This window comes from Hippocampus comes, unplaced genomic scaffold (genome assembly GCF_001891065.2).
Source record: "Hippocampus comes isolate QL1 unplaced genomic scaffold, H_comes_QL1_v1.1 scaffold2, whole genome shotgun sequence".
NCBI classification, from domain to species: Eukaryota; Metazoa; Chordata; class Actinopteri; order Syngnathiformes; family Syngnathidae; genus Hippocampus; species Hippocampus comes.
The window spans coordinates 2,289,120-2,316,451 of NW_017805139.1; the positions used below are offsets into that span (position 1 = coordinate 2,289,120).

The window sequence follows — 27,332 nt, forward strand, 5'->3', positions numbered from 1 at the left end:
AAATAAGTGTTGGCTGGAAATGCCTGGGTGACCTAATGTGCATCTGTGGGAGCTGGAAATCTGTTCCACTTCTCTCTTTCCTGTTGCCGGAGAAAATAAGATCAGAGCGATACATATTCAACAATTGTTTCTACTGGACCCAGAAAGAAGGACTGAAAAGCTGCTAATACAGTTGTTATTAGTATTATTATTGTTATTATCATGGTTATTTTATGTCAATGTATCATTTGACACTATGGACCACTACTGTTTGTTCCTGGAACACATTACAGTTCATTTAATTAACTCATTCAGTGCCAGCCATTTATTTATATATATATATATATACACACCGGTATATATAATTTTATTTTTTAATAAGTACCCATCTGAAAGGTCATAAATATGTCTTTGCAAGTGAAATAATGCCAGAATAACTACAGAGAGTGAGGATGTTTGAAACTAAGGTTCTTGAAGAGCCTGACCAAGAGTTTGCAGTGCCAATAAAATGAATTGAAAGGAACCAGGTTTCGAGTTACGTGCGACTCGAGAACTGTGCTGCCCATTAAGTGTGTCAGAGCTTGCTGTGGGGCTAGCTAGCACATAATCCATTTTAGGAGAAAGGAAAAAGAAAAAAAAGCTCCATTGTTCACATTTTTTTTCCACAAAAAATGGATTTCAACTTCGTCTTGTGGACTACATTTCAAAACTGGGGTTGAACATTCGTGTGCAATAGTGCTAAGGTTTATTTTATGTCATTAAAAATCTAAAGTCATGTCACGATAACCAAAGATTGGTAGCAATAACAAAACAAAGAAATAAAGAGAGACAGTGAGAGGATGAATTGTTTCTGTATTGTAGCAGATGCAGTAACATTTCATTTGGTTACAGATAATTGCCCTCTAAAATAACAACTGATCAGGGAAGAAATAAACATTCTCACTCCCTTCCAAACAATTTCCAAATGTGCTATAATGTATACAGTGCATGCATTGTGATCATAGTTTCTTGGGAATACATTCATCTTGCAAATCCTCTTGGGAGAGTCACGTGACCTCTGTTGTTTCGGGAGGTTGGGCTCAGTCAACACTTGGATGGAAACCTCAGAGAGGGAGGGGTGAACTTTTGCTGAACATAAAGACCTGATATGATGGGCTACAGATACAGAGTTGAGTGAAGGACGAAAGGAGCAACTGTAGGGATAAAATTCCTGAACCTGAACCTGGAAATAAGCTGGAGGCTACAATAATATCAGGACAAAGAACGGGTCCAGTCCACCATGTCTGAGTCCATCAGAAGAAGAAGCTCCAGCAGACAGCTCCTGGAAAACCTCATACAGTGAGAAAAATATATGTTGTTTGTGCTGTTAGCAGGTCATTTTTAAAGCATTATTTAAAGTACCGTGTAGTGCTATCATTTTCAATCACCTCTGCTTTGTTTTACAAAATTATTTGCATAAGCTACATGTGTCTTATTGATACAAATGTCATTTAATGTGGTGTTTAATACAGTGCGTTCTTTTTTTTTTTTTCTTACATAAAATTTGAGAATGAATGACATTGGGATCTGACGACATACATTACCAAATCATGTTTTTGTTCTCGGCTAAGACAAGGGAATTTCAAATTATTATTATTTATATTGCAGCTATTCATCAGCTCAATGAACTAAAAGGTGTGCTTCATTTTGCGGTTTGTGCGTGTCATTGAACAATATAAAATCCAAGCATGAACGGAGACTAATGAACATTATCACGTGTTGCTATTTGTAAACAAGAAAATTACAACATGAGAATGTGATGCAAGGCTACAGATGATCACTTAGACCAGGGGTCGGCAACCTTTGACACTCAAAGAGACATTTTGACCCAAGACAACGCTGGGAGCCGCAAACACATTTTGAAATGAGGATGTTAGCCTAAAAAAAAGAAAAAATATATATATATATATATATATATATAACAGATATACAGTAGATAGATTACACTTGCCGGGCTGCCGGAGAGTGTGACGTATATTTTGAGCAACAAAAAATGAAAAATAATACAATATGTAAAGAATTTTACTCAAACATTTCGAGATCACAATAGTCTTACAATTTACAAAAACAATTAACCCTTTCAGGGACGGCGTTTACTACAGTGGACAGCTAATCGTGTTATCAGGTTACAGGGTGCATTAAAGGGTTAAACAAACCAACAAACGTTTGTTGGTTTGTTTAATTGTAGCTGTAAATTGTAAGAGACCTTGTTCAGATATTGTGCAGTTTTGGTGTCGCTGGTCTTTTGCGCATGCCGCCCATAAAATCTGCCTGATCACCGTAATTGTACAAAGTCTGAAGAAAGACTGTAGCCAAACACTGCATTTTCTTAACAGGCTATTAACAGCACAACACTAGTTCATACAACTCACTATAGCCACCATTACAGAGCTCCTCTCCTTCCTTTATCATCTCGACAGTATTTTTATAGCAACACTGCCACCTTGTGTACAGTCAGTGAACATAACAGAACGTTTTTTTCGACAAATAACATACACTTTAATCGGACACTTATAATTTATTTTCCCGAGCCACACAGAGCTGCAATATAAGAATGAAAGAGCCGCAGGCGGCTCAGGAGCCGCGCGTTGCCGACCCCTGCCTTCGATGGTTGATGTTTGCAGGTCAGTGCTACTCAGGGACACCATTTTGATAGATGAAATCCGGTCAACTCCCGCAGCCCAATACCATGCATGTCTGTTTAATAAATGACTCTTCAGATGTTCGCTGTCGTAAATGTGAGTGTGAATGATTGTGCATAATTATTTGCCCTGCGACAGTCGGGTAACCAATCCAGTCACCCAAAGTCAGCTGGGATACGTTTCTGCACTGTGCATGAATGGGGACAACGATAAGGAAAATGGATGGTTGGCTTGATAGTTGAAGTCATGAAAATTGGTGCAAAATGCAGAGAGGGACTGCTTTGCCCATTAGAATCCTGCAACAGTTGCCTAGAAGAAAGATTAACCAAACATCAATGCACTACAATACTTGCATTAATCAATGCTCTATTATCTTCAAGGTTTTTTTCAACTATTGCACAGCTTAAGTCCAGACTTCTTGCTCGTTTATTGTGTTTGATGGGCACTCTATTATAAAAACAGGCCCTATGGTTTTCATTATCAGTGAGGTTTTCGTATCCTCACTTTTTGGTGGAAAATGTGTGTGACTTCACTCTGTTCTCGGCTCAATGGCGTCTTTTATAGTTGCAATTTCCCTTATGGCAATGACATCATCTGGCAGAATCTCTGAACTCCCTCCTGCTCAGCTGCACTCAACGTCCACCCCCACACCACCGCATGAGACACACTCGCACAAAATATTTTCTATTGTACAGTCTATGTTGACATTTTGCTTAATTTTAAGTAGTGGTCACAACATTCTTCTTGTAAAACGTGAGATTCCGGCCTCTCTTGGGTTCATGGATTCAATTAAACAAGGCCTCGCAAGAAGACGACACTATAGCCTCTCTGTTTCATGAGTGCATTCATGGTGGAAATTGTGAAGCATATCACCGCGATTAATACCCTATTTACTCAGTTCTCATTTAGGTTTTTCAGCTTCATAAATTGTACTTCTTGTAGTGGCTACAGTCAGGGATTAGCTTCTTCTTGAAGCAAGGAACGTAATGTTGCAACCATCTGGAGTGGTTTAACTGAAGGTTATCTGCCTTCTACCCAAATCAGTTTTTCTAACTTTTCTCTTTAAATGTCGGCATTCAAGTTGAGTCGCTTCACTTGAAGACTAAAAGTGGTGTGCATTGCATTTTTCTTCTTTGTCCATTATTTCCCAGAATCAATGACTGATAATGGGGCACTCATCTGACTTGTACAGCAAGTGCGGTTTGTTTTCACTCAGTGACATCAGGAATATGAGTGGGAATGTTTTTTTTCTATTTCTATGGGTTCCTGTGATTGACTGGTAACCAGTCCAGGGTGGAAGCAAGAATCATTCATGCTCTCATTTACACCACTGGATGAGAATTTAACCCACACGGTCAGAAGAATAACCAGGTTTTTACTGGCGCCCGTTTGAAGAGATCTTTGGCCAGATATTCATTCAAATCAATGCCTTTTTGCTTGACATAGACCCAAACCTATTGTAAATCCTACTCAGTGCCAAAATTTCCCTTTCTTCTATTGACTAAATAATGAGCACCAGACAGTCCAATCAGAGGTTGAACTCTTTTCTGCTGCCTTTGCAACAACAGTGCTGACAGGCATCAAATTAACTTGCAGTGAACTCACGCCTGTTAAAAATATGGCCTCCACTTGCAGCTCTGTTCAATTCAATCATACTATCTAGGTCACCTCCCAGCATAATGACCACAGTATGTTTGACTCATTTGGCTCACCAGGGACTGCGCCAGTGGGAGCTGATTAAGTTACCATGTAGGAAATGGTTTATCAATGATTTCATCCATTCTAAATTTTGTTTGACTGATCTAGAGTGTTGCCATTTTGGGAAAATGTACAGGTTTGAGGAAAGGCCTTGAATAGATCAGGGCAGGGGTGTCGCTAGGTTTAATGGGTTAGCTCGCCCCCAGGAGATGTATAGAATGTGAACAAATCCAGCGCCAGAGCACAAGCAGCTCACAAAGACTGGTAATACTGTGTCAAAGTTTAAAGTCAACAGATTAAATTTGTAGTGTTCGGTAAACAAACACAGAAAATGGGTTTGTAGCATTAACCCCCACCCCACCCCAAATAAAATGTACACATTGTACAGTGTATGCAAAAAAAGGATCAGTGTGTTGTCATGAAATAAGCCAAGCAAATCGTTTTCAATACATTACGGAGAAAAAGAAATGACCAATAATGTAATTAAATTAAAATCAAAGAATGTACCGTATTGGCCCGAATATAAGACGGCCCTGATTATAAGACGACCCCCTCTTTTTCAAGACTCAAGTTGGAAAAAAGACTTTTTGAACACCAAATTAATTTTTATACAGAAAATAATTACAGTACATCAACAAATGATTCTAACAATATATTTGAGAGAAAAAGCATGTTATTTTGCCTCATTCAAATCATAATATCTGAGCATTTAAATATGTAAACTAAAGTGCAATCACATTTGTAAATGAATAGCTTCTGGTTTTTGAAATGTAAATGACATCATAACTTCTCCTCAGCTGCCGGTTAACCTGGCCGATCTTCGAACCACTTTTCTCCAGATTGTTGCTACGTTTCTCCATTTTGTGTTATCTCTTCTATTATTTTCTTCTCTTTTCTTTCTTACCGCTATTTTTGATTTTTCTTCTTTGTGCTACCGCTATTTTTATTATTATTCTTCGTGACAGGGGTTCACTTTGGCCTGGGGAGTCAAATTCAGCATTCGCTTCAATGATATCTGGCGCCATCTATCGTCGTGATTGGGTATAACGTCTAGACCCCGAATATAAGACGGCCCCAATTTTTCAGTCTTATTTCAATTCAAAAAAACACTGTCTTATATTCGGGCCAATACGGTATGACACAGCAGATCAGCAATTACTGCAGGTCTGGTTGATGATAGACAGTTCTTTGAAAAGCTCTTGGTTACAATTTTGAGTTCATTGTCGTGATACAGTAGCTACGGGAAAGAAGATCCCTCTCAGTCTGTTCGACCCGCCTTTGTGGGCCTCTCGCAACAGCCTGAGTGCAACAGCTTGAATACGTAGTTACTGGCATCAGTGGGGTCCTTGATGATGTGGCCAGCTCCGCTGAGGTAGTGAGAGCTAGTGATGTCTCCAGGCTGCCCACAGAGCAGCTACAAAAATGGTGTGCCTTGACACTGATGAATGAGTCATAAGCTGAACTGAATTCTAAAGTTTTGTCCATGGTCACATAGCTTCCATTGTGCAACAAGCTCCCGCTAAACATCATCTCCCTCTTTCAGTTTGTTCTTTTGACATTTCATTAGCTTGTAAAAAGGATGTACTAAACATCTGCAACTTGCATTCCAAACAAAGCCGTCATTTTCAGCTGTGAGTGTTTCATCTCGTGAGGGAAATTGATGAGGTGTTTACACTTGTATCACAGGGTCTATGTCTGAAACTCTGCCAGGCCTTTCTGTGTGGGGTTCACCTGCCAGGCAACAAGAAGTGACAAGTATCAGTGACGGCGACAATGATCCAACAAAGACTGATAGAAAGTGGAGAATTCAATACAAACTGATGATGAGGAACACCTGGACAAGGCAAGTGGTTGAGGGAGCTGATTGGACGACACAACGGACTGGACTGATGACAACAGGTGGACACAACAACCTAACGAAACAGACATGGAAAAAAGGGGCTAAAAGGAAAACACGACATCACCAAAATCAACAAAAACAGGCCATTACAGTACAACCCCCCACCCTTAAGGGATGGATCCCAGATTTCCTTAAACAAGCAAAAAATAAAAAAGGCCCAAGAAGTAGGTAGGAGGAAGGGGGTCTCAAAGTGGGAACACGGTCCGCACATTGGGGACGCCAGACGCCAGTTGCTTTGCTGGCCCAGTCAGGAGGTCGGCCAGGTGGGGGCCCACACAAGGCGAGGGTCGGGTGTCAGCCGCAGGACGTGTGCCGCCGGAGCAAAATTGGCTGGCGGCGGTGGCCACAGGTCACAAATAATCCCTTATATGAGTTGTTGATCTGGAAATGTTCTCAAGAGGTTCAAAACAAACATTGTTCATGATGCAATTGTCCCCTGCTTTGTGCAGGGTGACGGTACAGCGGAGCCTTGAGGATGCAGAGGAGGTGGAGCGAGAACGCAGGAGGAGAACCAGGGAGAGGCAGCGAGAAGAACAGACCACTCTGTCGGTGCCTCACCAGCAAAATAGGTCAACATCTTCAGGAGTGTAAGGCTGGTTGCATCTTATTTTCTCTTTGAATCACACCTTTTTTCATAAGTAATAATCCTTCAGTGGCTGTAAACTTAATCTTCCACCTTAATAAAATGATAACTCTGAGTTTGCTGACTTTTTATCCGGATTTATTTTGCACAACGAAAGATTATTGGTGATTTGAACCAGCCACCGGTCAACAACTTTATAAATATCACATATGTTTTAATATTATACAATTTGTTTCTGGACTGATACATATGCATGGATATACCTTAGATCTAGTCCTAGAATATGGCCTGCCAGTCCCAAGTGATATTTGTGTGCTACCAATTGTAGATGATTCAATTTGATATTTTTATTCCAAACCTCCGCTTCCCTCAGAGAACATCATCCAATACCAGATGAAGGATGTCAAACGTGATGCCCACGGGCCGGATCAGGCTCTCAAATGGGTTTAACCCAGCCGCGAGATGTTTTGGTCAAGTTTGAAAATAAGGATGGCCCAAAATCAATAAGCAGCTGCCCGATTCTAATTAATGTTGCATTTGTGGAATATGACTTCAGCAGCAAAATCCACCCATTTTTCGCCATCTCAGAGGTTGGCAGAATAACTGATGTCATTTTCAGTCGACAGCAATTGGCAAAATGGCCGCCCCCGGAGGCGGACAAAAATGGGTGGATTATACTGCTCAACTCAAAACAAATGCAATATTCATTAGAAGGCTGTGCTTAGACTGGTAGGGCTGCATGGAATGTACAAACCCGATTCCAATGATGGTGGGAGGTCGTTCAACGTCAGACCAGATTTTAAGGTGCTGCTTTTAACCAATGAAATTTCAAACTGTTTTGCACCAGTAAATGTGAATTAAGTTGTGGATATCTATGATCCCAAACAATCTATGTGCTCAAAGGGCAATGTACAGTCAGAATGACAAAGAAAAAAAAAAACCCAAATCCTCTCAGTCACTGAACTAGTCATTTTAGATATTTGTATTTATTTTGATCAGTCGGTGCCGCGTTCAAATTTTGCGACAGAAGACATTCGCCAAAGAATTACCTTCAAACATTAAGAAATTAAAATTCATTTAAATTGGTATCAAATCACTGTGAATAAAGGATATGCTGCCCCTACACTTAAAAAAAAACAAAAAAACAACAGTTCGATTTAAGGGCTTTGTTTTTTTTTCACTGCCGTTCCACAGGTCAGACGAAGAGCTGCATCCTCGTGGTTGCTTTGTGCAGGAGGAGGATGAGGGGTTCAGTGACTGGAGCCACAGGTTGCACAGATTGGAAAATCGTAATGATCTTGAGCACGTCAGGGCCAAGGCACAAGAACCTTCATCAATGCAGTGGAAGGCAGGCAGAAATAACAAGAAACAACAGGATGATGAAGAGCAGGCGGAATGGCAGCCGACACAAAGGAGCCATGCCCTGCAATGTACAAGAAGCCCTCCACTGGGGGTATGCGGCCCTCCTGAATCCACCTTCTTCTTTCATTTTCTCTTCTGCCCTAACTTCAGAAAATTGTAAGTCTTCCCTAACAACATCCATAAATCTCATCTTTGGTCTTAATTTTTCCTCGAGTTTCAATTTTCAGCATCATTTTACCAATATATCGAGTGTTCCTACTCTGAATGTATACCAACCATCTCATTGTGGCCCCTCTCTGGTTTTGTCTCCAAAGCTTCCAGTCTGTGTCATTTGATAAACTCATTCTTGACCTTGTCCATTCGTATTTTTACCTCAACCACCTCAATCTATTTCTGAGGTCTTCTGGTTGTTGCTACCATCTTCAAACCATACAAAATTGCAGAGTTCTCTCTCTCTCTCTCTCTCTCTCTCTCTCTCTCTCTCTCTCTCTCTCACACACACACACTGTGTCATTAGTAGTATCTTTTGGATTTTGTATACCATCATGTCCACATAAAGTTCACCCCTGACACTTTACTCCTTGTGCTGTCTCCTTTACCTCTCAGTTATTCCACTTTTTTTCGCCTGAGTTTACAGTGCACGTTTAATACATTTTTGACAGAACTCACATTTAACTGACTTTCTCTTTAATTTTAGAAAAAAGAAGTCAAGCTGTTTCTGTCAAATGATCCAAGACAACAGCAGGCCAGCGACCCGCAAGCAGACACAATGCTGGACTTAGCGACAGAAAGGATCAGGTTACAATGCATTCTACATTCATTATAGCTTTAGCCTCAGTTATGTAAATGTACTCATACAATTGACTGAAAGTATTCCTCTGCTTCTACTCGCGCAGGTTTGTTCTTCTTGACTCTTGACAAATGGAAGCCCTTTTTGTTTTTTTGCAAACATTTCAAGGTGTGATGTTGACGAAACTTCAATTACGCCAACTTCTCAGCAACTATTTATCTTTTTAACCACTCGCACATTGAAGGAAATCCAATAACTGGCAGGTGGCATATACCAGCCATCTACAATCAAGAATTTTCAATTAACTTATGGTCTTATTGTCTTATGGTATTATTTGGCATGCATAAGAATCATATAACACTGAAAAAATCCCACTAATATACTGAAAGTAATTGTGAAAAAAAATCCTGAAGACACTCTTGAAGATTTATGAACATATAATGTATAAATCGCCTTGCATTATGCGAGTAGCTCAAGTCTGAGACAGTAAAGTGAAAAGTGCATTTCACTTGAAGTAAACCCTATTTTTTTTCATTATTTTTATTTTCCGTAACAGCAAAGGGGTGTGCCTGGCGAAGCAAGAGGAAGAAAGGGTGCAGCAGACTTTGCAGAAGGAGTGGAGATCATGCTCGGGAAACAGAGCAACATATGAAGTTGATCATGAGGCAGAGGATCTCGACGTCACACGTGAAGAGATCAAGAAAAGGCTCTCAGAGTTTGAGGGAAACCAGAAGCTGACAGAAGAGGCCAGTTTTTAAAAATCACTTGACTATAAATGTGACTACTGCTTGTGTTAACTTTCAATTCTCTTAGCACTGAGAGACCTATATATAAATTCCCAAATGTATATGAGTTTAGATGACATTCAACAGACATTACATATATGTCATGACAGGCAGGACACAAGAGGGCAATTCTACTTATTATTGCTTTCTCAACTCTTAAGATTCTGATGCGTGGCAAATTCCTAATACATGGTCCATACATGTTAACCACTCCACGGCACAGTGATCGACTGGTTAGCACGTCAGGGTTTGATTCTAGACTCCGGCCTTCCTGTGTAGAGTTTGCATGTTCTCCGCATGCCTGCCTGCGTGGGTTTCCACCGGCTCGTCAGGTTTCCTCCCATCCCATAAACATTCATTATAGGTTGATGGAGCGCTCTAAATTCCCCCGTGGTGCATTCTAGTAGTTCACCACCAGATAGCACTACATTCTCTACACTCTCCCTTTAATGGTCAACTTGAAATGCTTGTTTTCAACTTATCATTGGGCTTTAGCGCAAAGTTTGGAATCGCATTATGAAACATTAACACATTTTGAGACATATTTAACGCTTTAATTCCACAAGACATACTTGTACGTCTTTTTAAAATTAGGCCCCGCCTACCAAGGACGTACTTGTATGTCTAAGTTTTTTTTTTGCGTCAGAGAGGAGGAGGGTCTGATGCAATCTGTGAATGAGAATTGTAAGTCATATAAAAAAGTTACTAGTAGGTGGCAGTGGTGCCTCATGTGCTTGAAATGCATGCTTTTACAAAAGCTCTTTTTCTCCGTTTTTTGCCCAGGAATCGTCATTTTCATGAAACTTAGCCAGTTTGTAATGACGATTGCTGAAGAATGGAAAGAGATAGAAACAAAATTTTTTTTCTGCTGAAAGAAGAGAGTCTAAACTTTATTCTGGTAGGCTCCATGTTTATATAGCATTCGAACCAAATATTCGTGGGCCTTGCAAGATCAGTCAAAATCCAGTAAAACGCTGGGATTGAGGGGGTTGCTCCAGTGAAAATGGCTGGGATTTAATGAGTTAAAAGGTAAATGCAAAGATGTGCAGCGCAAATTGTGCAATACAAGTGGTGCCCTGTGTGGGAATGGTGAATGAGGGGTGGATACAAGTGCATTCATTTTGATGTTGTCCTTAAAAAAATGAAGGAGCACATCAGTGAAACTGAAAATAATGGCAGAGGGCATGAATGAACACACAAAAGAGTAAAAACATGTCAAACAATTGAAGCTACGATTCAACAATGTAACCTTTTGAATGGAAATTGATGAGTTTTGTATGCTGGGGGATTTGTTGTAGAGGTCAAAGGAAGAAGGATGCAGGAGTGATGATGATAAAATCCGTCGGGCTGGCCTTTCTCTATACAGCAGTGATGAAGATGAGACATTAAACTGCTATGGAGCCATGAGCCCAACATTCAAGGTATGGGGAAGAGTGAAAACACTGTCGTGTAGATTCCAAAAGAACTTCAAAGACAAGTCAAGGGTGGGACTCCTGGTGGTTACAAGTGGTCACTACAGCAGCAACTGAAAATAAGACTGGGTGTGAGGTGATTAGCTTCTCACAAAGAAGGGATTCTCCTTTACCTCAATCACATATCTGTGTTAGGTCGCAAATGATTCATCTATAATAAGGCTGGCATCAATTTAGTTTCAGCATGTTGCCATGCCTTAGAACTGGACAAACCCTCAACCTGAGAACTGCTCAACTGTGACTTATTTGGTCAGCAGGGGGCGACTCCAGTGTTAAGCCATAAAATCATTGTCTTTGTCACTTGCTTGATTAACCTTTAAGTCTAAGTCTCTATAATTGATTGCACGATCTTGGTTGGCAAATTATGTTCCAGTTAAATTGAATGATCAAATTAAACTGGACCAAAGTTCGCTTTTTTTGCTGTTGGGTAAATTTTGAATATGGTAACAGTAGAGGACAAAGATGAAACTGCATCCTATTATAATAATAATAATAATAATAATAATAATAATTTTACAATGCTTCAGAAGAAGAAATCATCTCAGCATTGAAGACAATCGCAGGGGAACAAGCGCCTTTCAAGACACCCAAGGACCCTTTACAATCATTGTCATGCATTTAACATTGTTTACAAACATCCGACATAACAAAGGTTCTTGACAACAGAAGTCAATTCATGTTAGTAGTTCAAATTATTTTTGTCACGTGTGATATATCTTTGTATAGGGCAGTTAATTTAATCAACTGTTGCTGTCTATGTTCATGTTAACTGTCACCAAACATTTCCCTCATGCTCTTTCTTCCAACAGAAACTCCTCATTCAGTTTTACCCAGTAAGTCGCTTGTCCTCCTTCATGTTGTTGATGATGTGTGATGAAGATGGTGGATCATTGTGAATGGACCTGATTTTAACACTTTCAAAAGAACCCAACACAATCACGTTTTATAAGTAAACTGCATTTTGTGGTGAAGTCACCCTCCAGGCACATGACAGCATCTTGAATTGCTCAAGCATCCTGCTCAGCAGTTTGTTCAGATGTGAGGACCGAAAGAGATTTACAGAATCTTGTAAACATGTTACTTATGAAACCAGATGTTGGCTAGTTCGTAATCGCAATTTGGAACTCTCTTTCCTAATTCACATTAAGCATAACCTAAATATATAACATATCTGAAATAGAATTCTGTCTCGTTGCAAATGGAGGAAATGGAGGAAAATGTTATTTCACTCGTGTTCCGTGTCTGGCAGAAAGACGACATCAAACCTGTGGGCTAGCATGGTGCTGCTAAAGTCATTTTCTTTCTTTTTCTTCCTCTTTGTAAACACGGTGGAGTTAAAAAGTTGTCATAGCATAGTTAGTTTTGTCACAAAAGAAATGTAACATTTCAGCACTGTTACAACCCAAAGTACATGCACATTCATACATAAAGTCCTAAATCCAAATACAAACCCGAGCGATGATCTGCAGCGCGGCGTTCACCTTCGATGCACTTCAGCTCAGTCAAGAAGTGTTATGCTGACATCTGATTACCCAATAATTATTGAAATGGTGCTACAAATGCTATAAAGGAATCAAAAGGTCCAACAACAAGGTATAAGCCAAAGTGTCAGGATATGCACAGAGGCGCCACCCGATTTGCCACCATAACAAAGACAAATAGTGTAAAAGAGACGAGCATTGACATGCATCTCAGCACAATGTTTCTCTTTGTAGGATGAGGTGAAGAGCAGAATACCAGCAGATGGTAAATGTGTGGTAAGTTGGCATCAAATGACTGTTCAGAGGTTGCAAGTCTCTGTTAGCATTCGGTGCTCGTTATTTTATTTTCCTCATTTTCACAAAATGTGTTTTTCAGATCACAGAGCGAACGGAATCTCTGAGAAAGAGGTGGGTTCTGTGTAATCCTAGAGCAGGGGTCACCCCCAAAAATTTATGAGTATTGCCTTCAGCCTTGTTAGCTGCGTTCACCCTGTTTTACGATTTAAAAGTGGAATGATTCGATTCGGTGCGACTCAGCGGGATTACGATTTGATTCAATATGGCGGCTACGGCTCAGTTGTAAAGGGTATGATTGACTTTTTTTGTTGTGATTTTACAGACATTTGTATGAACTTGTCAGGACTGAAATTGTGTCATTACCTCTTAAGGTATATCACTCCAACAAAAGACGATTCAATAAGTATCTCGATACGTTTCAAAGTGGAGCGATACGATTCAGTTCGATTTGATGCACTTTCACCTATCTATCGAGCAAAAAAAGATTTTACGGTTCAAAATGTTTTTTTGTTACACTCCCAATTTACAAGCTTCAATAATATTGTAGTTCACTAACGGTCCAACCAATTTAGAAAATTGCTTCGCTAAAGTCCCAAAGAAAGTATTGGGACTTTTTCCGTCGCAACCCTATAGACAACGACAAATATGGTGTCCTTTGTCCCCGCTTCGTGTTTTTATTCCTGCACACACATAAAATATTTGATTTTTAAGACAAAACAAATACACTGAAAAAAAGTACTTATTTTTCGGTTGCACATGATTAAAAAGTGTTAACTGACGTATTTTTCTACATTATTGAACACATTTTAATCATGTAAAACCGATGCACATGTCCGAGTTGAATAAATCCAAAGGATCCAAAGGATTTCTTTTCAGCATATGATCGGTGTTTCCTCTTTGTGTCAAAGCTCCAACAGCCAGAAGATTCCACAACCCCTTTGTGTTTCCAAGATCGACAAGAAACTACAGCAGTATACGCATGCTCTTGAGGTAACACATGCTAATACTTTAAATACACCAAAACCAATTTGAGATGTAAACTTTGTTTTCAGATAATCGACTACCATTTGGTTGGCTGTGTAAAATCCCACTTTTTTCGGGTAACTTTACAAATAGCAATTACATTTTTTTTTTCCAGGTTTCCACAAAGGAAAGCAAACCAGCGAGTCCAGTCTTGGTGGATGCAATGAGTCCCATCGCTCACAAAAAGAATCTTTTTGAGGCTGGAGTGGCATGGAACCAAAACACACTCGCAAACACACCACCAAAGGTCAGTCAATATCTGACTGGTGTAACATGATACACACACACACACACACACACACACACACACACACACACGCACACACACACACACACACACACACACACCAGCGAATGCAAGAGTATAGAAGTGTATGTTGGTGCTGAAAGTCAAACAGACTTAGCAACTGCAGTTAAAAAGAGGTGCGTCATAGCGAAGTGAAAGGTCAATCCCTGATGATGTTAATTTTTGCGTCTTCTTTCACAATATCTGTAGTTATATCTGTATATTCCGTTACAAAGATCTTCATTCCGCTTATTTTTGTGCTGAACTTTGTTCATTATAACCAACCTCTCCAATGTCATCATAAATCAGCGCAAGAATTGTGTGTCTGTTTCAGCCAATTAAGCCATCAGATAGCTTTCAGCCCAGCAAGGACTTAATATTTTGTCTTTTTATTTTCAGGAAATAAAACCTGGTGTAGTTTTAAGCAAGAAAAATGTGTGGGAGGGCTACAGTGATATAGTTTCTCTCGCTTCTTCGGGGAGGGATACCAAGGTATGTGGTTTTCGTGTTGATGGATGAAATGCATTAATGCGGTACATTCAATGAATTAGTTTTTATATATATATATTATATATCAACTTTATTAAGGTGCAGCATAAAAATCTTCATAATTACCGTATTTTCCGCACTATAAGGCGCTTCGGAGTATAAGGTACCCCTTCAATGATTGGATTGGATTGGATACAACTTTGTTGTCAAATGTGCTGTATGTGTAACATACAGCACAGATGAAATTCCTTCCCTCTCAAGACAACATAAAACAAGAGAATGGCCTATTTTAAAACTGCATCATCAGGCGCATAGAATAGAAGTGTCAATAGTGGCTGCGGTTGTGTTTTGCATCCACTAGATGGAGCGATGCTAAAGGAATACAAAACAATACAATCCGGCTTTATTTAAATAGAGCTTTCGCAACCGCAGCAGCTGTAACCAAGCAATTTACAGAATATTTAAAATACTACGTCCAAGATATCATAATATTGATCCATATAGAAGGCACATTGGGTTATAAGGTGCACTGTTGGCTTTTGAGAAAATTAAATGCTTTTCGGTGCGCCTTACAGTGCGGAAAATATGGTACATCAAATGATGCATTCAGTCATTGCTTCAAAAAGGCATTTTAAACTTTGAAACTTCCTAGGCCAGTAAATATCTGTGCAAAAGAATGTATCATATAGAACTGAAGTTTACGTAAATAATGACATATACAGTCTACTAATATCTGTGCAAAAGAATGTATCATATAGAACTGAAGTTTACGTAAATAATAACATATACAGTCTACTATATTAAACAATAATATATTTTCCCCGCGACTGGCTGGCAACCAGTTCAGGGTGTATCACACCTGCTGCCCGAAGACAGCTGGGATAGGCTCCAGCACGCCTGCGACCCTCATTAGGATAAGCAGATTAGAAAATGGATGGATGGATGGATATGTTGGTACCGATTTGGGTTGCCTGTGTACGGCTTTTAGCAAGCACTTGTTGGTTGTTTCATATGTGCTAAAACATCTTCAATATGTGAAGGTTTTCGATGGAAACTGCAATTTGACATTAGACGTGACATTCGCATCAATGATGATGGATTAAGTCAAAAACATTGCAATTAAATTAAAGTGTAATCTGTGTTTTTTTTCTTTTCTTTTTTGAAAATGAACTCAGGAATGCTCAGCCGGTAAAATGTATAAATTTGTCGCGATGGCTCACGGCAAGTATGAGAAGGTTTCTGATGAGGACGGCCTTAGAGATGATGCAAACTGGGCAGGTAAGCTTGATGTTCAGCAACTACCAAAAAGACATTCTACAAAGAAAAATTAAAAAATTTGCTCTGACTTATTGCGGGGCGGTATTATTATTATTTTTTTTCCTTTCTGGGTAAAGTAGCTATAAATCACAGTGTTGCTTGAATGATTTTGTTGTCTTACTCAAGGTACATTGTACACCAGGGGTGCCCAAACTTTTTTGACCTAAGATCTACTTTTCGATCAATCAACCTCCCGTGATCGCATACGCACGCACTTGCACAGGCATGCCATGATGAGCAACAGCCATAACGGCACATAAGATGAACGAAACAAAAAAAAATAAAGTAGACACAAGAGTTTATGAGTTTGTGAAAAGGATTTCCTGCCTACCTTACTGGGAGACCTGATGCGGATCTATGCGACGCACTTTTTCAGGCTTTTAACTATCGTAGCTCACGCATACCGTTTTAAAATGCTTTTCTTGGCACTCCATATAGCCATTGTTTGCCAGTGCCATCAGTGAATTGTACACGAAATGAACTTTGACTTATAATTATAATAAAAGCTACATCGTAACAGCTCTGATCGTAAGCTGCAATTGCAGACTGCTGAGCACAATTTCCGGTGACGTGGGTCACGCGCCACCGTAGGTTAAAGGTGACGTGCTTTATTTGATTTGATTTTTTTTTTTTTAACTTTTTTTGAAATTGAGACTGATAGGATGATTAGGGTGTGGTGTGTATTAACACAAAAAGTATATTACTAACATGCACAGAGATACACAAATGTTTGTGTTGTTGTTTGTTTTTTTTCCTCTGCACCCCTCACTAATCCATGAGCCTGATAGGATGATTTGGGTGTGGTGTGTATTAACACAAAAGTATATTATTAACATGCACAGAGATACACAAATCTTTGTGTTGTTGTTTGTTTTTTTTTCCTCTGCACCCCTCACTAATCCATGAGCTATCGACGTAATGGGAACCCCTGTTGTACACTAATTAAGGTCCATCATGTGACTGAATTTTCAGTTCCAAAGTGAGTGTTTTTGCCTTTCACACCAACCTGTTGCCTTTCGTAAACTGTCAAGTGCTCCATCCCAACGGGATTATCAAAGGTACCTTCGAGGAGTCATTGAATCAGTAACTTAAAATAAACTCAGTACATCGGGAATTCCCGAAGTTTAAGTACAGCTGTAAAAGTGTCACACAAAAAGCAGAAACATGACATACACTTAAGATCGGGAAACCTGTTCATGTCAGTCTTAAATGAGCATTTTTAGGTGGATGCTCAATCGCTGTCCTTATTCGTAACTTGCTTTACCAACACAAGCCACTACAGGACTTGCCTTGGGGTCAGCTGCCCTCTCTGTTATGTAGGTCTTGGTTGTCGTTTTTCATTTATTTTTGGGATGCTGTAATTGACCAGCCAAGTTACACACTCACAGACTCGTTCCGGTTTGGCACCGTAGGCAACATTCATCCAAGTAGAAGGTCATATTACAATTGGCAGTAGAATTCGTTTCAAAGAAATGAAAAAAAAAGTGTAATGTTGACTTCAATTCATGTTTGTTTGGTTTTTTGGGTTTTTTTTGCCAGCCGATTTCACAAGATTGTAACAACTGTGTGATAAACGAGGTTCAAGATAGCTTATAGGGATAAACAAGCGTTGACAACGTGATGTTTGCATAGACTTAGATGGGTATCAGGATTTCACGGCTGTGTTTAGCCCCCTCTGTTGGTGAAGCTTGAGACTACAGACAGTTGGTCACAGACCATGACGTGCATGTACGTGTGAGAAGAAAGCTAGATGAAGGGAGTCGCCCTTCACAATGTCGTCTGTCTGGTGAATGATGTGATCGCGAGCAAGAAAAATCACAGACATCACCAATTAAATCCCATATAATAAAGATGATTTTCATTTTAAGACAGTATGGGGGAAATTCAGAGTCAAAAGCTTTACAACCACGCTCTGCATACTCTTACGATCACAACAGAAATGACCTCTAAACTGGCACTATTAAATAATGCCTTTTCTTCACTTCCTTTTCATTTTTGTCTCCATACTTAAGACCCAACCAGCATTCCATCATTATTATTTCATTGTTACAGTCACCATCCCCAAGCCAAAAAAAAAAAAAAACAGGCAACGCTATCAACTGAATCACAGTTACATTTCGATTGCCCAACTTCTTATGTCTGATATAGCTACCGGTACTTTGGTTTCCTGGCTTGCTTGATTGGCCAAAAATGACTTCCATACACACATTTCCTCTCCAAGCCTAACTTACAGAATCATTCAGTATTTAAAAATGTGTCACCTAAGTTGATTTTGGAATGTAAATCCAAATTTGTTACAGTGGTTTAGACCTCAGCAGTGAACACCCTTAAATACCAAGGTGCAGCATTGCAAATTATATACAACTAATCGAACTTACCTATAAATACATCTGAAATTTTAAAGGGTTCCTGTTGTGTTTGCCATTTGATTTGACATTTTTTTAATTTGCAAATGAAAAGTGTAAACTCGAACTGAAAGCATATGGTGCACCTTAGATCAATGTGCTCTCACATGGTTAAAAAAAAACAAAAAACAATCCTTGACCTCTTGAATCATTCAACAGACTAATTAATCAACCCCAGACACATCTGTCCAAGTTACAGCTCTTTTGTTTCAGCCGGTCCAAATCCTCTGGCTATTCTATTGAAGTCCTTGTGATCATCCTCCCGAGATTTTCGCTTCAGTAGTCCCCTTTCAAACACTGCTGCTATTTTTGTCAATGGCTTCTCTGCTGCCTCTTTTAATTTCCGAGCATCAAATCGAGGCCCGTACAGCAAAACCGGTAGGCGATTGACGAAGGATGGGACCTCTGACTGGCCGTCTTTGGAGGCCTTTTTCTTTTCGGAATCTTTTTTGGCTGTGTTGATCTGCTGCATGATTCGGTCTTTGGTCGAGAACATCTGAAAGAGGAGGGCATCCCACATTTTCAGTGCCCTGGGACTCTCACTGTTCTTGACCAAGTCTTTATCATCACATTGACCCGCTGACAACTTCTCCCTACTATCAGCGTCTGAGCTTTTGCGGTCACTGGACTCATCCCGAGATTTGGCCGGTGGATCTGGGAAGGCAGGTTCCTCTGGTTCAACCACCACGTGTTTCTTGAGCCGTGTCCATCCACTCAGTTTGCCCTTAAGATCTTTTGGCTTCTGGGCTGCCTTTGGCTCAGTAGGTAAGCGAGATGTTCCTGGTCTAACTGTGTTTCTCTCAGCAATTGAAGATGCAGGTGATGTCATTGACTTCACGGAGGATTCGACTGTTGGTCTCTCCGCCACTGCTGGTGTAGCCTTCATCTTCAAAACATCCTCGTCTTTGAGTCCAGTGATTTGCGGAGATAGCAGTGACATTCCTTTGTTTGGGGATGGAGTTGAGACTGACACTGAGGCCTGAGGCAAAAAGGCAGGAGTGGGAGAATCAATCACAGCAGCTTCAACTTTGGATGATTTCATGACAGTATCTGTTGCTGGCTTTGCAGGGGAATTGCTCTCAACTGGCTGCTCTGTCAAATGCTGGTCTTTACTGGCCGAAAGGTTTGTCTGGACTGGATTGTGGGACTGTGCAACAGAAGGCTTTCTTTCTACAGTGGCAGGAGAAGGGCATATTGCAACCTGCTTAGATCGATCCGTGTTTGGACTGCGAATCAAATGAGGGAAAGGAGAGCTGCTTTTGGTTTCCATGTTTAACTCTAATTTTGTTTGAATGGCTTTTGATTGGGAATCTGGTTGAGCAGAGACCTGAACAGTGGTAGAAACTGTGTTTAAAGAAATGTTCTCATTTTGCGCAGTTACTTGAGAGGAGGCGTTGCCCACAAGAATATGATAGGAATTGGGAAAAATTGAATGAAAGGCTTGTTTTGGTGTGTTGCGCAATCTTGAGTCTTGGAACAAGGGGATTCGTGGGACAACCAAAGATTTTGTTGGCGCTGTGGGGCTCAGCGAGGTAGGAACAGATTGAGTGATTTTAGTTAACGAGAGAGTCACAGCAATTTGCATATTTACGGCACTCTGGGAAATGTTTTTAATATTTACATTACGAATGTCAGTTTTAGCAGCTACACGCGCTTCTTTGGCAAAGTGGCTGTTCTTCTCCGCATTAGTCTGAATGCCTGATAAACCCACAGAAGTTTGAGCTTTTTCATCAGATCGGGGGTTTTGACTCCGTTGTACGTTGTTACTCATTAAGTTTGCAGTAACACAGTCATTCGAACTCAAAATACTTTTCACAGGATTTTGAATTGTCGTCTCCTCATATGGTGCGAAAAGAGGTCCATTTTCAATCTTTTTCGCTACTTTATTCACAGCTTGCTTTGTTGTAATTACTGGTCTTAGCGGAGAACTTTTTGGAGTCACGCCCCTCATTTTAGGGCTCGAGGGCACGTGACTTATGATGCGGGCTGTATGACATAATGCTTTACCGCTTACCATTGGGTCTGTTAAAATAACCTCCGTGGTGAGAGGATTTCCACTAATGTTAGATTTGTTTGACTTAGTTGGATGCGGAACACTTCTGTCTTTGAGGTTTTCAAGGCCACCCAATTCCAGAGGGGCAACCACGTTGCTGCTGAAAGCATGTGATCCGACAAACGGTGTGCCGCGTTGTTTACTGATACTGTCAAGCATGTTCTGCATTCTTTTTACATTTGAGAGATTGGAGGTGTTTTTGGTACCAGTAAATGTAGCTTTTTCATTTCTAGCCATACCTGGTATGGTAGGAAGAGACTCTCCTGATAATTTTCCGGCTATAAAACCAATGCCATCGGTTGGCAGAGAAGGCACAGCAGAATTGTGTGCTTTCACATTTGCTCTGCTCAGGTCAAGAGTAATTTTAGCAATGTTATTTTGAATTGTTAGAGATCCTCGTGGTCTGTCTGTTGAGTCCTTGCTGGCGGTAACGTTGCAATTTTCTTCATGGCTAACGTTACTTAGCAATCTGGAATCTGGAACCCCATTGTCACTTGTTTTGTGAAGCTTTACAGTTTCTATATTTGATTGGTGGTCTCTCTCCAAATGGAATATGTTCAGGGATTTGGTTGTCATCATTGGTATGCCAGGGAGCTTGGTATCGAGCAGAGGGTTATTGGTTGACAAAGTATTTACAGGGCTGGTGCTTGTTTTCAAAGCACAACTGTCACTAAGGAAACACATTTTGTGGCCCGCTGTCTCACTGGGCGCGTGATTGTGTCCACATTTTGCAGAAGCTGGGATAAGCTCATGTTGAAGCTTTGAATCTCTAGTTGTGAAAGTTGGGTTTTTAATTCCAGTTTCAAATTGGCGGCCTCTGCTTGCTTTTTCGGGGATTGTGTTAGTACTGGCCACGGCAGATGGTAAACTGTCATCAATGTTCGCATTGGTGTGTAAAATAAATTCAGTGCTTTCTTTCATTTTTTGTTGAAACTGCTCTCTTTTGTTTTGCAAAGCTTTGTTTTCCACTTTGGTAAAAGGCCTGGTGTCTGGTAGATTCTTTCTGTTATTGGCTGATATTAAGCCAGCACCACTTACACGTTTGCCAAGCTTTTGCTTTGTTTTTGTGACATTGGGTTCTTCAAAAGTCTTGTCTGCTTCATGAATGTATGTTTTGTCATTTTTTGTATGTTTCTCAACATCTATCACTTTTTGAATACAGTGTGTTTCCGGAATCGAATCTTCCTCCACCAGCTTTGGGATTGCATCAAAGAAACTGCTGCTATTTTTTTGGCATGGGGTCCTATTTAAAGGCGCCTCCACAGGAAATATTTTGACAGTCTGAGTGTGTACCTCACCTGCTTTAGGAATAGGCTTTGGAACCTCAGAGTGTGAGGCCTTTCGCGTAGATACATCACTTGTGGACTGACACATATGCTTCTGTATCAAGCCAAGGGGAAGCTCAGGTCTTATTTTTTCCAAACTAGATGTTTCAAGTAAAGGTGTTTCCCCATGCTGAGTTTTGATTTCACGACTTTTCTCAAATACATCTTTGACAGTCCGCTCTGTCTGGTGCTCCGAATCCTTTGGCGTTGAAAGTGGATGCAAAGTATTTGAAGATTCACTCTCCAACGATGGTCGCTTTTGATGTCCACTATGTTGCTTTGTTGACTCAAATTTGGAGACACCAACGTCATCTGCTGAATGTGTTTTGGTGAAAGAGGTCCGCTGAATTCGACGGGATACAAGGCTTTGATACGATGTCAGAGTCCGAATCCCACCATGAGCAACATACTGAAGTCCATAATATGTTGATTGTGGTTTTGACATTTGATTCTCCAGTAGTGATGACAAAGACTTGCGCACCTCGACAATTGGACAATGATAGGTGGGTGACAGGTGGCCCAAGCTTGTGAATTCCTGTGGATACTTCAATGCTGTCTGAGTCTTTGGTGCAGTACAGGAAAATGATGGGACCGTTGGCAAATATGCAGCCTCTCGATCTGGAATTTGGTCTGTTTTCAAGTTTGGAACGGATTCTCTATGGGCAGAGTCAGGCTTAGTACCATTTGATGTCCAAATCTCAGTGGGAGTGTCAGTGGGAAAGCTTAAGTTCAGAGTACTCCGACAGGTATTTCGGATACCACACCCTTTATAATTGGTATTTTGCTTTTTGTCATGATTGTTGATTACATTCTGCTGTACTTGTTTTTTAGTAGCACACGTTGTACTACGAGGAACCTCAATGGAATTTGAGGGAGCAAATCCATTTTGATAGGAGTTCAAAGCTGTACTTGTGTCAGATAAAACAGGATTGGTTCTGGATAGTTCACAAGAGTGAGTGGATACTCTTGAATGTGTGCAAGATGTCGTCTTGGGTTTTCCGTATAAAATTGAGGGCACAATTGTTTTTGGATCTTTTGTTTCCTCTGCGGGTTTCTTCTCCATGTACGAAACTGCTAATGATTCTTCTTTGTAGGTTGGGTTTATCTCTGAAAGGTCTTGATGGGAAGGAGGCTTAGAGATCTCATTAAGGGTTGCTTTTGATGTATAAATTGAATGTTTACGGCCATCCCACCGAGTCTCTTGGGATAACCGCCTTACCAATTTACCATTACTGATAGGTCTTGGGGTCCAAGACCTTGATGTATGGAGTAGAGTACACTCTTTTGAAATAGTGTTTGTTTCCACATGGTTGGAAGCAGAATGTTCTTTTTGTGCCTTTGAAACTGATAAAGGTGCAGAAGGATCATGAGGCAGATCTGCAATTTGAGAAAGTGCTGTTGGGTCTGGGCCATAGTTGAAGCTGGCTGAGGACGGTGTCAGGTTATGACTTGACATTTTCGGATTGGACTCAGACACAGTGACAGGATCCACTGTTGTGACAGACTTCGGGGAATTCGGTGACACTGAATTGAAAGCAGCTTGATGTGATGATGATGGACCCTCTTTCATTCTTGGCATGGGGTTTGAATTTGTAGGTGGTATCGTGTCAGAAATCAGTTCATCAAGTAGAAATGTGGAACATTCGTAGAGTGGTGCCACCTGCTCTTTGGAAGGCTTAATCTGTCTTTCGTTGGACTGTGGCAGAAGGCCATCAATTTGCTTGGAGGTGCTGCTTTCAAGAAGAGGAAATGCAGATACAGATTGATCAAAGGAGTCCAGTGGGAAAGCGGACCACAAGGATTCCACCGTGCAGACTGAATCTGGTGTCTGTGGTGGGCTGGACAGGTCACTGTACTCGAGATCTGCGCTGGCTTCATTGACTGGTGACAAGCAGGAACGAAATGGAATAGGAGTCTGAGAGAGACTACCCTTTCTCTTGACTCTCCTCTTCTTTAGTTGCTGAAGTCTCACATTGTCTTTGGCAGGTTTTGGCAGTAAGGGTGGTGGATATTGCTGGGAAAGACCAGACTCAAACCTGCTGCTAACTTCCATCAGCGCATCAGCATATCAAGTCCTGTAAAAGACACAGAAATCAAATCAAACTTTTTTATGGATGATGCGGGTCATTGTGCTCATTTGGACCTTTGAAGTGGCATCAATGTTTTTGGACCCTTCTGCAGCTCTTTGCCGTAAGATAATCCTGTCTCGGCGGTTTACGGACAGTTCCTCTGACAGGGTTTGTGCTCTGACACTGTCAACTGTGGAACCTTACATAGACCAGTGTGTGCCTTTCCAAATCATTTGCAACTGACTTTACCATATATGCACATATGAGTTTTGGAGTATTCATTTATTCTTTTTTTTAATTGCAAAAACTATCCCCCAAAAAGTTTTTTCACACTGTCATTATTGTGGGTTGTGTGTAGAAAAAAAAAGATCTACAGTGGACCGCCCACATATTCTTGGTTCACCACTCGTGGATTCATCTATTCACAGATTTTTTTTTTGTTTGTTTTTTACCGCTTTTTTTTGGTGGGCGGGGGCGTTTGCAGCAGACAAGTCATGTTTTTTGTGGTATAATTTTAATACAATATACAGTATGTAGAATCTATATGTAATTTTATTTTGGATGCCTGTAATTTTTGTTTCATGATTAAAATATCAACATATAGTATATTGCAATATCTTCGAAAAGCAGCAGCAAGACTTCAAACGAATATTTGAACAAAATTGAGATTTGCATGGTGTGGCAACCGCTACACTTTCTCATCAGGCTCCTTTGGAAACTTACTTGCCACCCCTATAGCAAGGCAGTGACCCAAAATACACTGCCAAAACAGCAAAGAAGTTTGGATGCAAGAAGTCTAAGGTTTTACACTCCCCATTTTGCCTGCTAACTGACTGAAAAGAATAACCCTAAAAAAACAACCAAAACTGCAGTGGAAGCCTGAAAAAGCATCACAGGAATGAAGAATCCAAACTTTTTGCGATGCCAGTTCCTCACAAACTTGATCTTGTCTCTTTTCAGTCCACAGCAAATACACGGAATGTATCAAATATATGAAAGACAAGTAAGCTACCTTGCCTGAGACTGGATGAATAGCGTCAGCTCCAAATACATCTTAAGATAGTCTTCTCCAGTTTCACTTGGTTAAAAATTGCACTTTTAATTGAATTTTGTTAAGGTTGAAACCAAAATCTATTTTAACTTAAAAACAAATGTGTGTCAAATATTTCTCTTTGATCAAAACGTTTTCAGTAATTAGTTCATTTTATATACAACATATTTTCCGCTTTGGGAAAATCTCCACCATGATCTACACAATGTTCATTGTTTCATCTTGCTGAGTAATAAGTGCGATATTTTCCTCTTTTTTTCAGCCTGAAGAAAATCAGAAGCGGAACATGCCATTTGGATTTCAAAAGAAACGTTTTACTGCAAAAACTGTAATCATTGTGATTTTAGTCATCTGTATATTTTAACAGTTTTACTCAAACTTCCAATTTACTCAAATGTTCAAAATGTTCCCTGTCAACACCTATTTCTCTTATGAGCAAAAAATGGAAAAACTATCACTCCGCTGTTTATTAGACAGGTATTCATCAACACATTTTCTTGGAATTGAATAAAATATTTTTTTTTCTCAATCTCATGTGATTGCTCTGATTTGTTTCTTTGTATTTGACTGCAGAAGTCATGTTCATGTCTATCATGTTCTACTCTGAATTCTTCCTGCCTGCTCTGACACTGTATAAGATGGCTTCATGTCTCCGAGCCAAATCTGTCGCTTAAATTAGAATATGAGCTCTCATCAGGACACATTTACACATTTTGAACGTCTTAATTGGGTCCCGAAGATGATGCCATTCGACCAAAGGCACTACCATTAGAAATAGAAAGGCACGTAAAGCTGTTGCTTATGGCAAGGCTGCATTCAACTGTTGACAGGCTTCTTATGGAAAGAGTCTTACAAGGAGGCAGTCAAAGCCGAGAATGACCTTGGCGTGACATAAAAGTAACTGACACATGCACATGAGGGTAAAGAGTTACACGCATGCAGGGGGGCCAGGGACCTTTAGCCAATGAGGGAGTACTTTGGAAACTACTATATGAGAAAACGAGACATTTATTTTACGAGGCGATTAGGTTTCATTCAAGGAAAAAAAGCATAGCATGCAGTATATCACCCGGTATGGCAATGACTGCATATGGCTAGACTGAGGTTTTATTTTTTTTACTTTGCCAGAGAACAGAATGACTTTTATTTATCATGTACCATCGTGGCCAGATGAGTGGAATTGCCTTCTTTCAGTATTTCGTTGACACTAGAAAGGGTTTGCAGTCTAAATTTAGTCTGAGGGAAATAAGAGGAAACATTCTGACAGTGAGCACCTGCTGCGTGATGTCTTCCACTCACAGAAACAACCTCAGTCTGTTGGAAATCAATACGAGGCACAAAATCCTCCCAGAGCTTCTATAAGCTTGGACTTGTGTCTCTGAAAGTTTATTGGAGTCACAGTCGCAGACTTTGAGTGAATGCGCAAACCATTAAAATGTGTTTTTCATGAAAAGTACTCAACAGTTGAAAGGGGAAGATAATATCCATGTTTATAAATGAACACCGCTTAGCCTATCGACGGTCAGTATAAATTAGGGCTGTCAAAGCACCTCCAATGGCAAGGAAGTAAGCGGACACACGAGAAGTCCCTTTTTAAGGCTCTGTGCTTGGGTGTCTTGGCTTACGTCGAAGCAGCTCAAAGTGTAAGATCATCTCTGATAAGACTGTGCCATGACCTCAGCGAATGTATCTTTAAATAACACAATTAAACAAAATGGAGACCAAGCCCTTTTTATCATATGTGTAGTGTGGATATATTGTCAATCTGAGGAACATACTGTGCGCCCGCTGGTAGAAACACTTGTTGCCTTTCTTTTGCATACGAGAACAGCTCAATATTACAGGTGGGGTAGAGACACTCAAGTCTTGTTCCAAACCAACTTCATAAAAAGTAAGAAGATATCACGGACTGTTGCACATGTTTTGGAACGCACTCGCTCTCACTCACTTTCAAGCACAACATTGTGCAGAATGAAAATAAAATCTTTTTTTTTTCTTCCCTATTTTTGCACCGCCTGTATAATGTGTATCATGCATATAAGATTTCCAATTACCCACATGCTGCTAGCAAGTGCAGTGCGCTGCATGGAGGAAAGCATCTGGCACCAGGCCAGACAAGGATACATCGAAATATCACCGGCTTGTCAATCAAGCAACACAGTTTGACCGGTTTACCTTAGGTGAGAGGATGTCGGGACAAACTGCTCTTTGCTTGTTAATCCCGGCTCAGAGTGCCACTAGGCCGTCTCATCCTCCAGTGAACTGGAGCCTTAAGGAGAGAGTCGC

The 27,332-nt window shown here is 40.4% G+C and overlaps 2 protein-coding genes across 4 annotated transcripts; one reads left to right on the plus strand and one right to left on the minus strand.

Moving 5' to 3' along the window:
- Nucleotides 1-1,064: 1,064 nt before the first annotated feature.
- On the plus strand, nt 1,065-25,531 carry LOC109514406 (lymphocyte-specific protein 1-like). 2 transcript variants are annotated; one of them, XM_019867493.1, is made up of 14 exons: nt 1,066-1,317; nt 6,708-6,845; nt 8,036-8,294; nt 8,901-9,001; nt 9,550-9,739; nt 11,077-11,199; nt 12,060-12,083; nt 12,966-13,007; nt 13,108-13,139; nt 13,937-14,018; nt 14,167-14,298; nt 14,737-14,829; nt 16,002-16,104; nt 25,309-25,531. In XM_019867493.1, the coding sequence occupies exons 1-14, from the start codon at nt 1,259-1,261 to the stop codon at nt 25,311-25,313; spliced, it is 1,383 nt and encodes a 460-aa protein (XP_019723052.1). In that variant the 5' UTR covers nt 1,066-1,258; the 3' UTR covers nt 25,314-25,531. The 2 variants fall into 2 exon arrangements, with proteins under 2 accessions (XP_019723053.1, XP_019723052.1); XM_019867494.1 differs by lacking the exon at nt 14,737-14,829 and having other exon boundaries at nt 1,065-1,317.
- On the minus strand, nt 17,983-27,332 carry LOC109514405 (proline-rich protein 33-like). Of its 2 annotated transcripts, XM_019867490.1 has the most exons (3): nt 27,222-27,332; nt 21,900-24,001; nt 17,983-19,527 (listed from the first exon to the last, which is right to left on the minus strand). In XM_019867490.1, exons 2-3 carry the CDS (start codon nt 21,954-21,956, stop codon nt 18,742-18,744), a joined length of 843 nt encoding a protein of 280 aa, XP_019723049.1. In that variant the 5' UTR covers nt 21,957-24,001; nt 27,222-27,332; the 3' UTR covers nt 17,983-18,741. The 2 variants fall into 2 exon arrangements, with proteins under 2 accessions (XP_019723049.1, XP_019723048.1); XM_019867489.1 differs by having other exon boundaries at nt 17,983-24,001.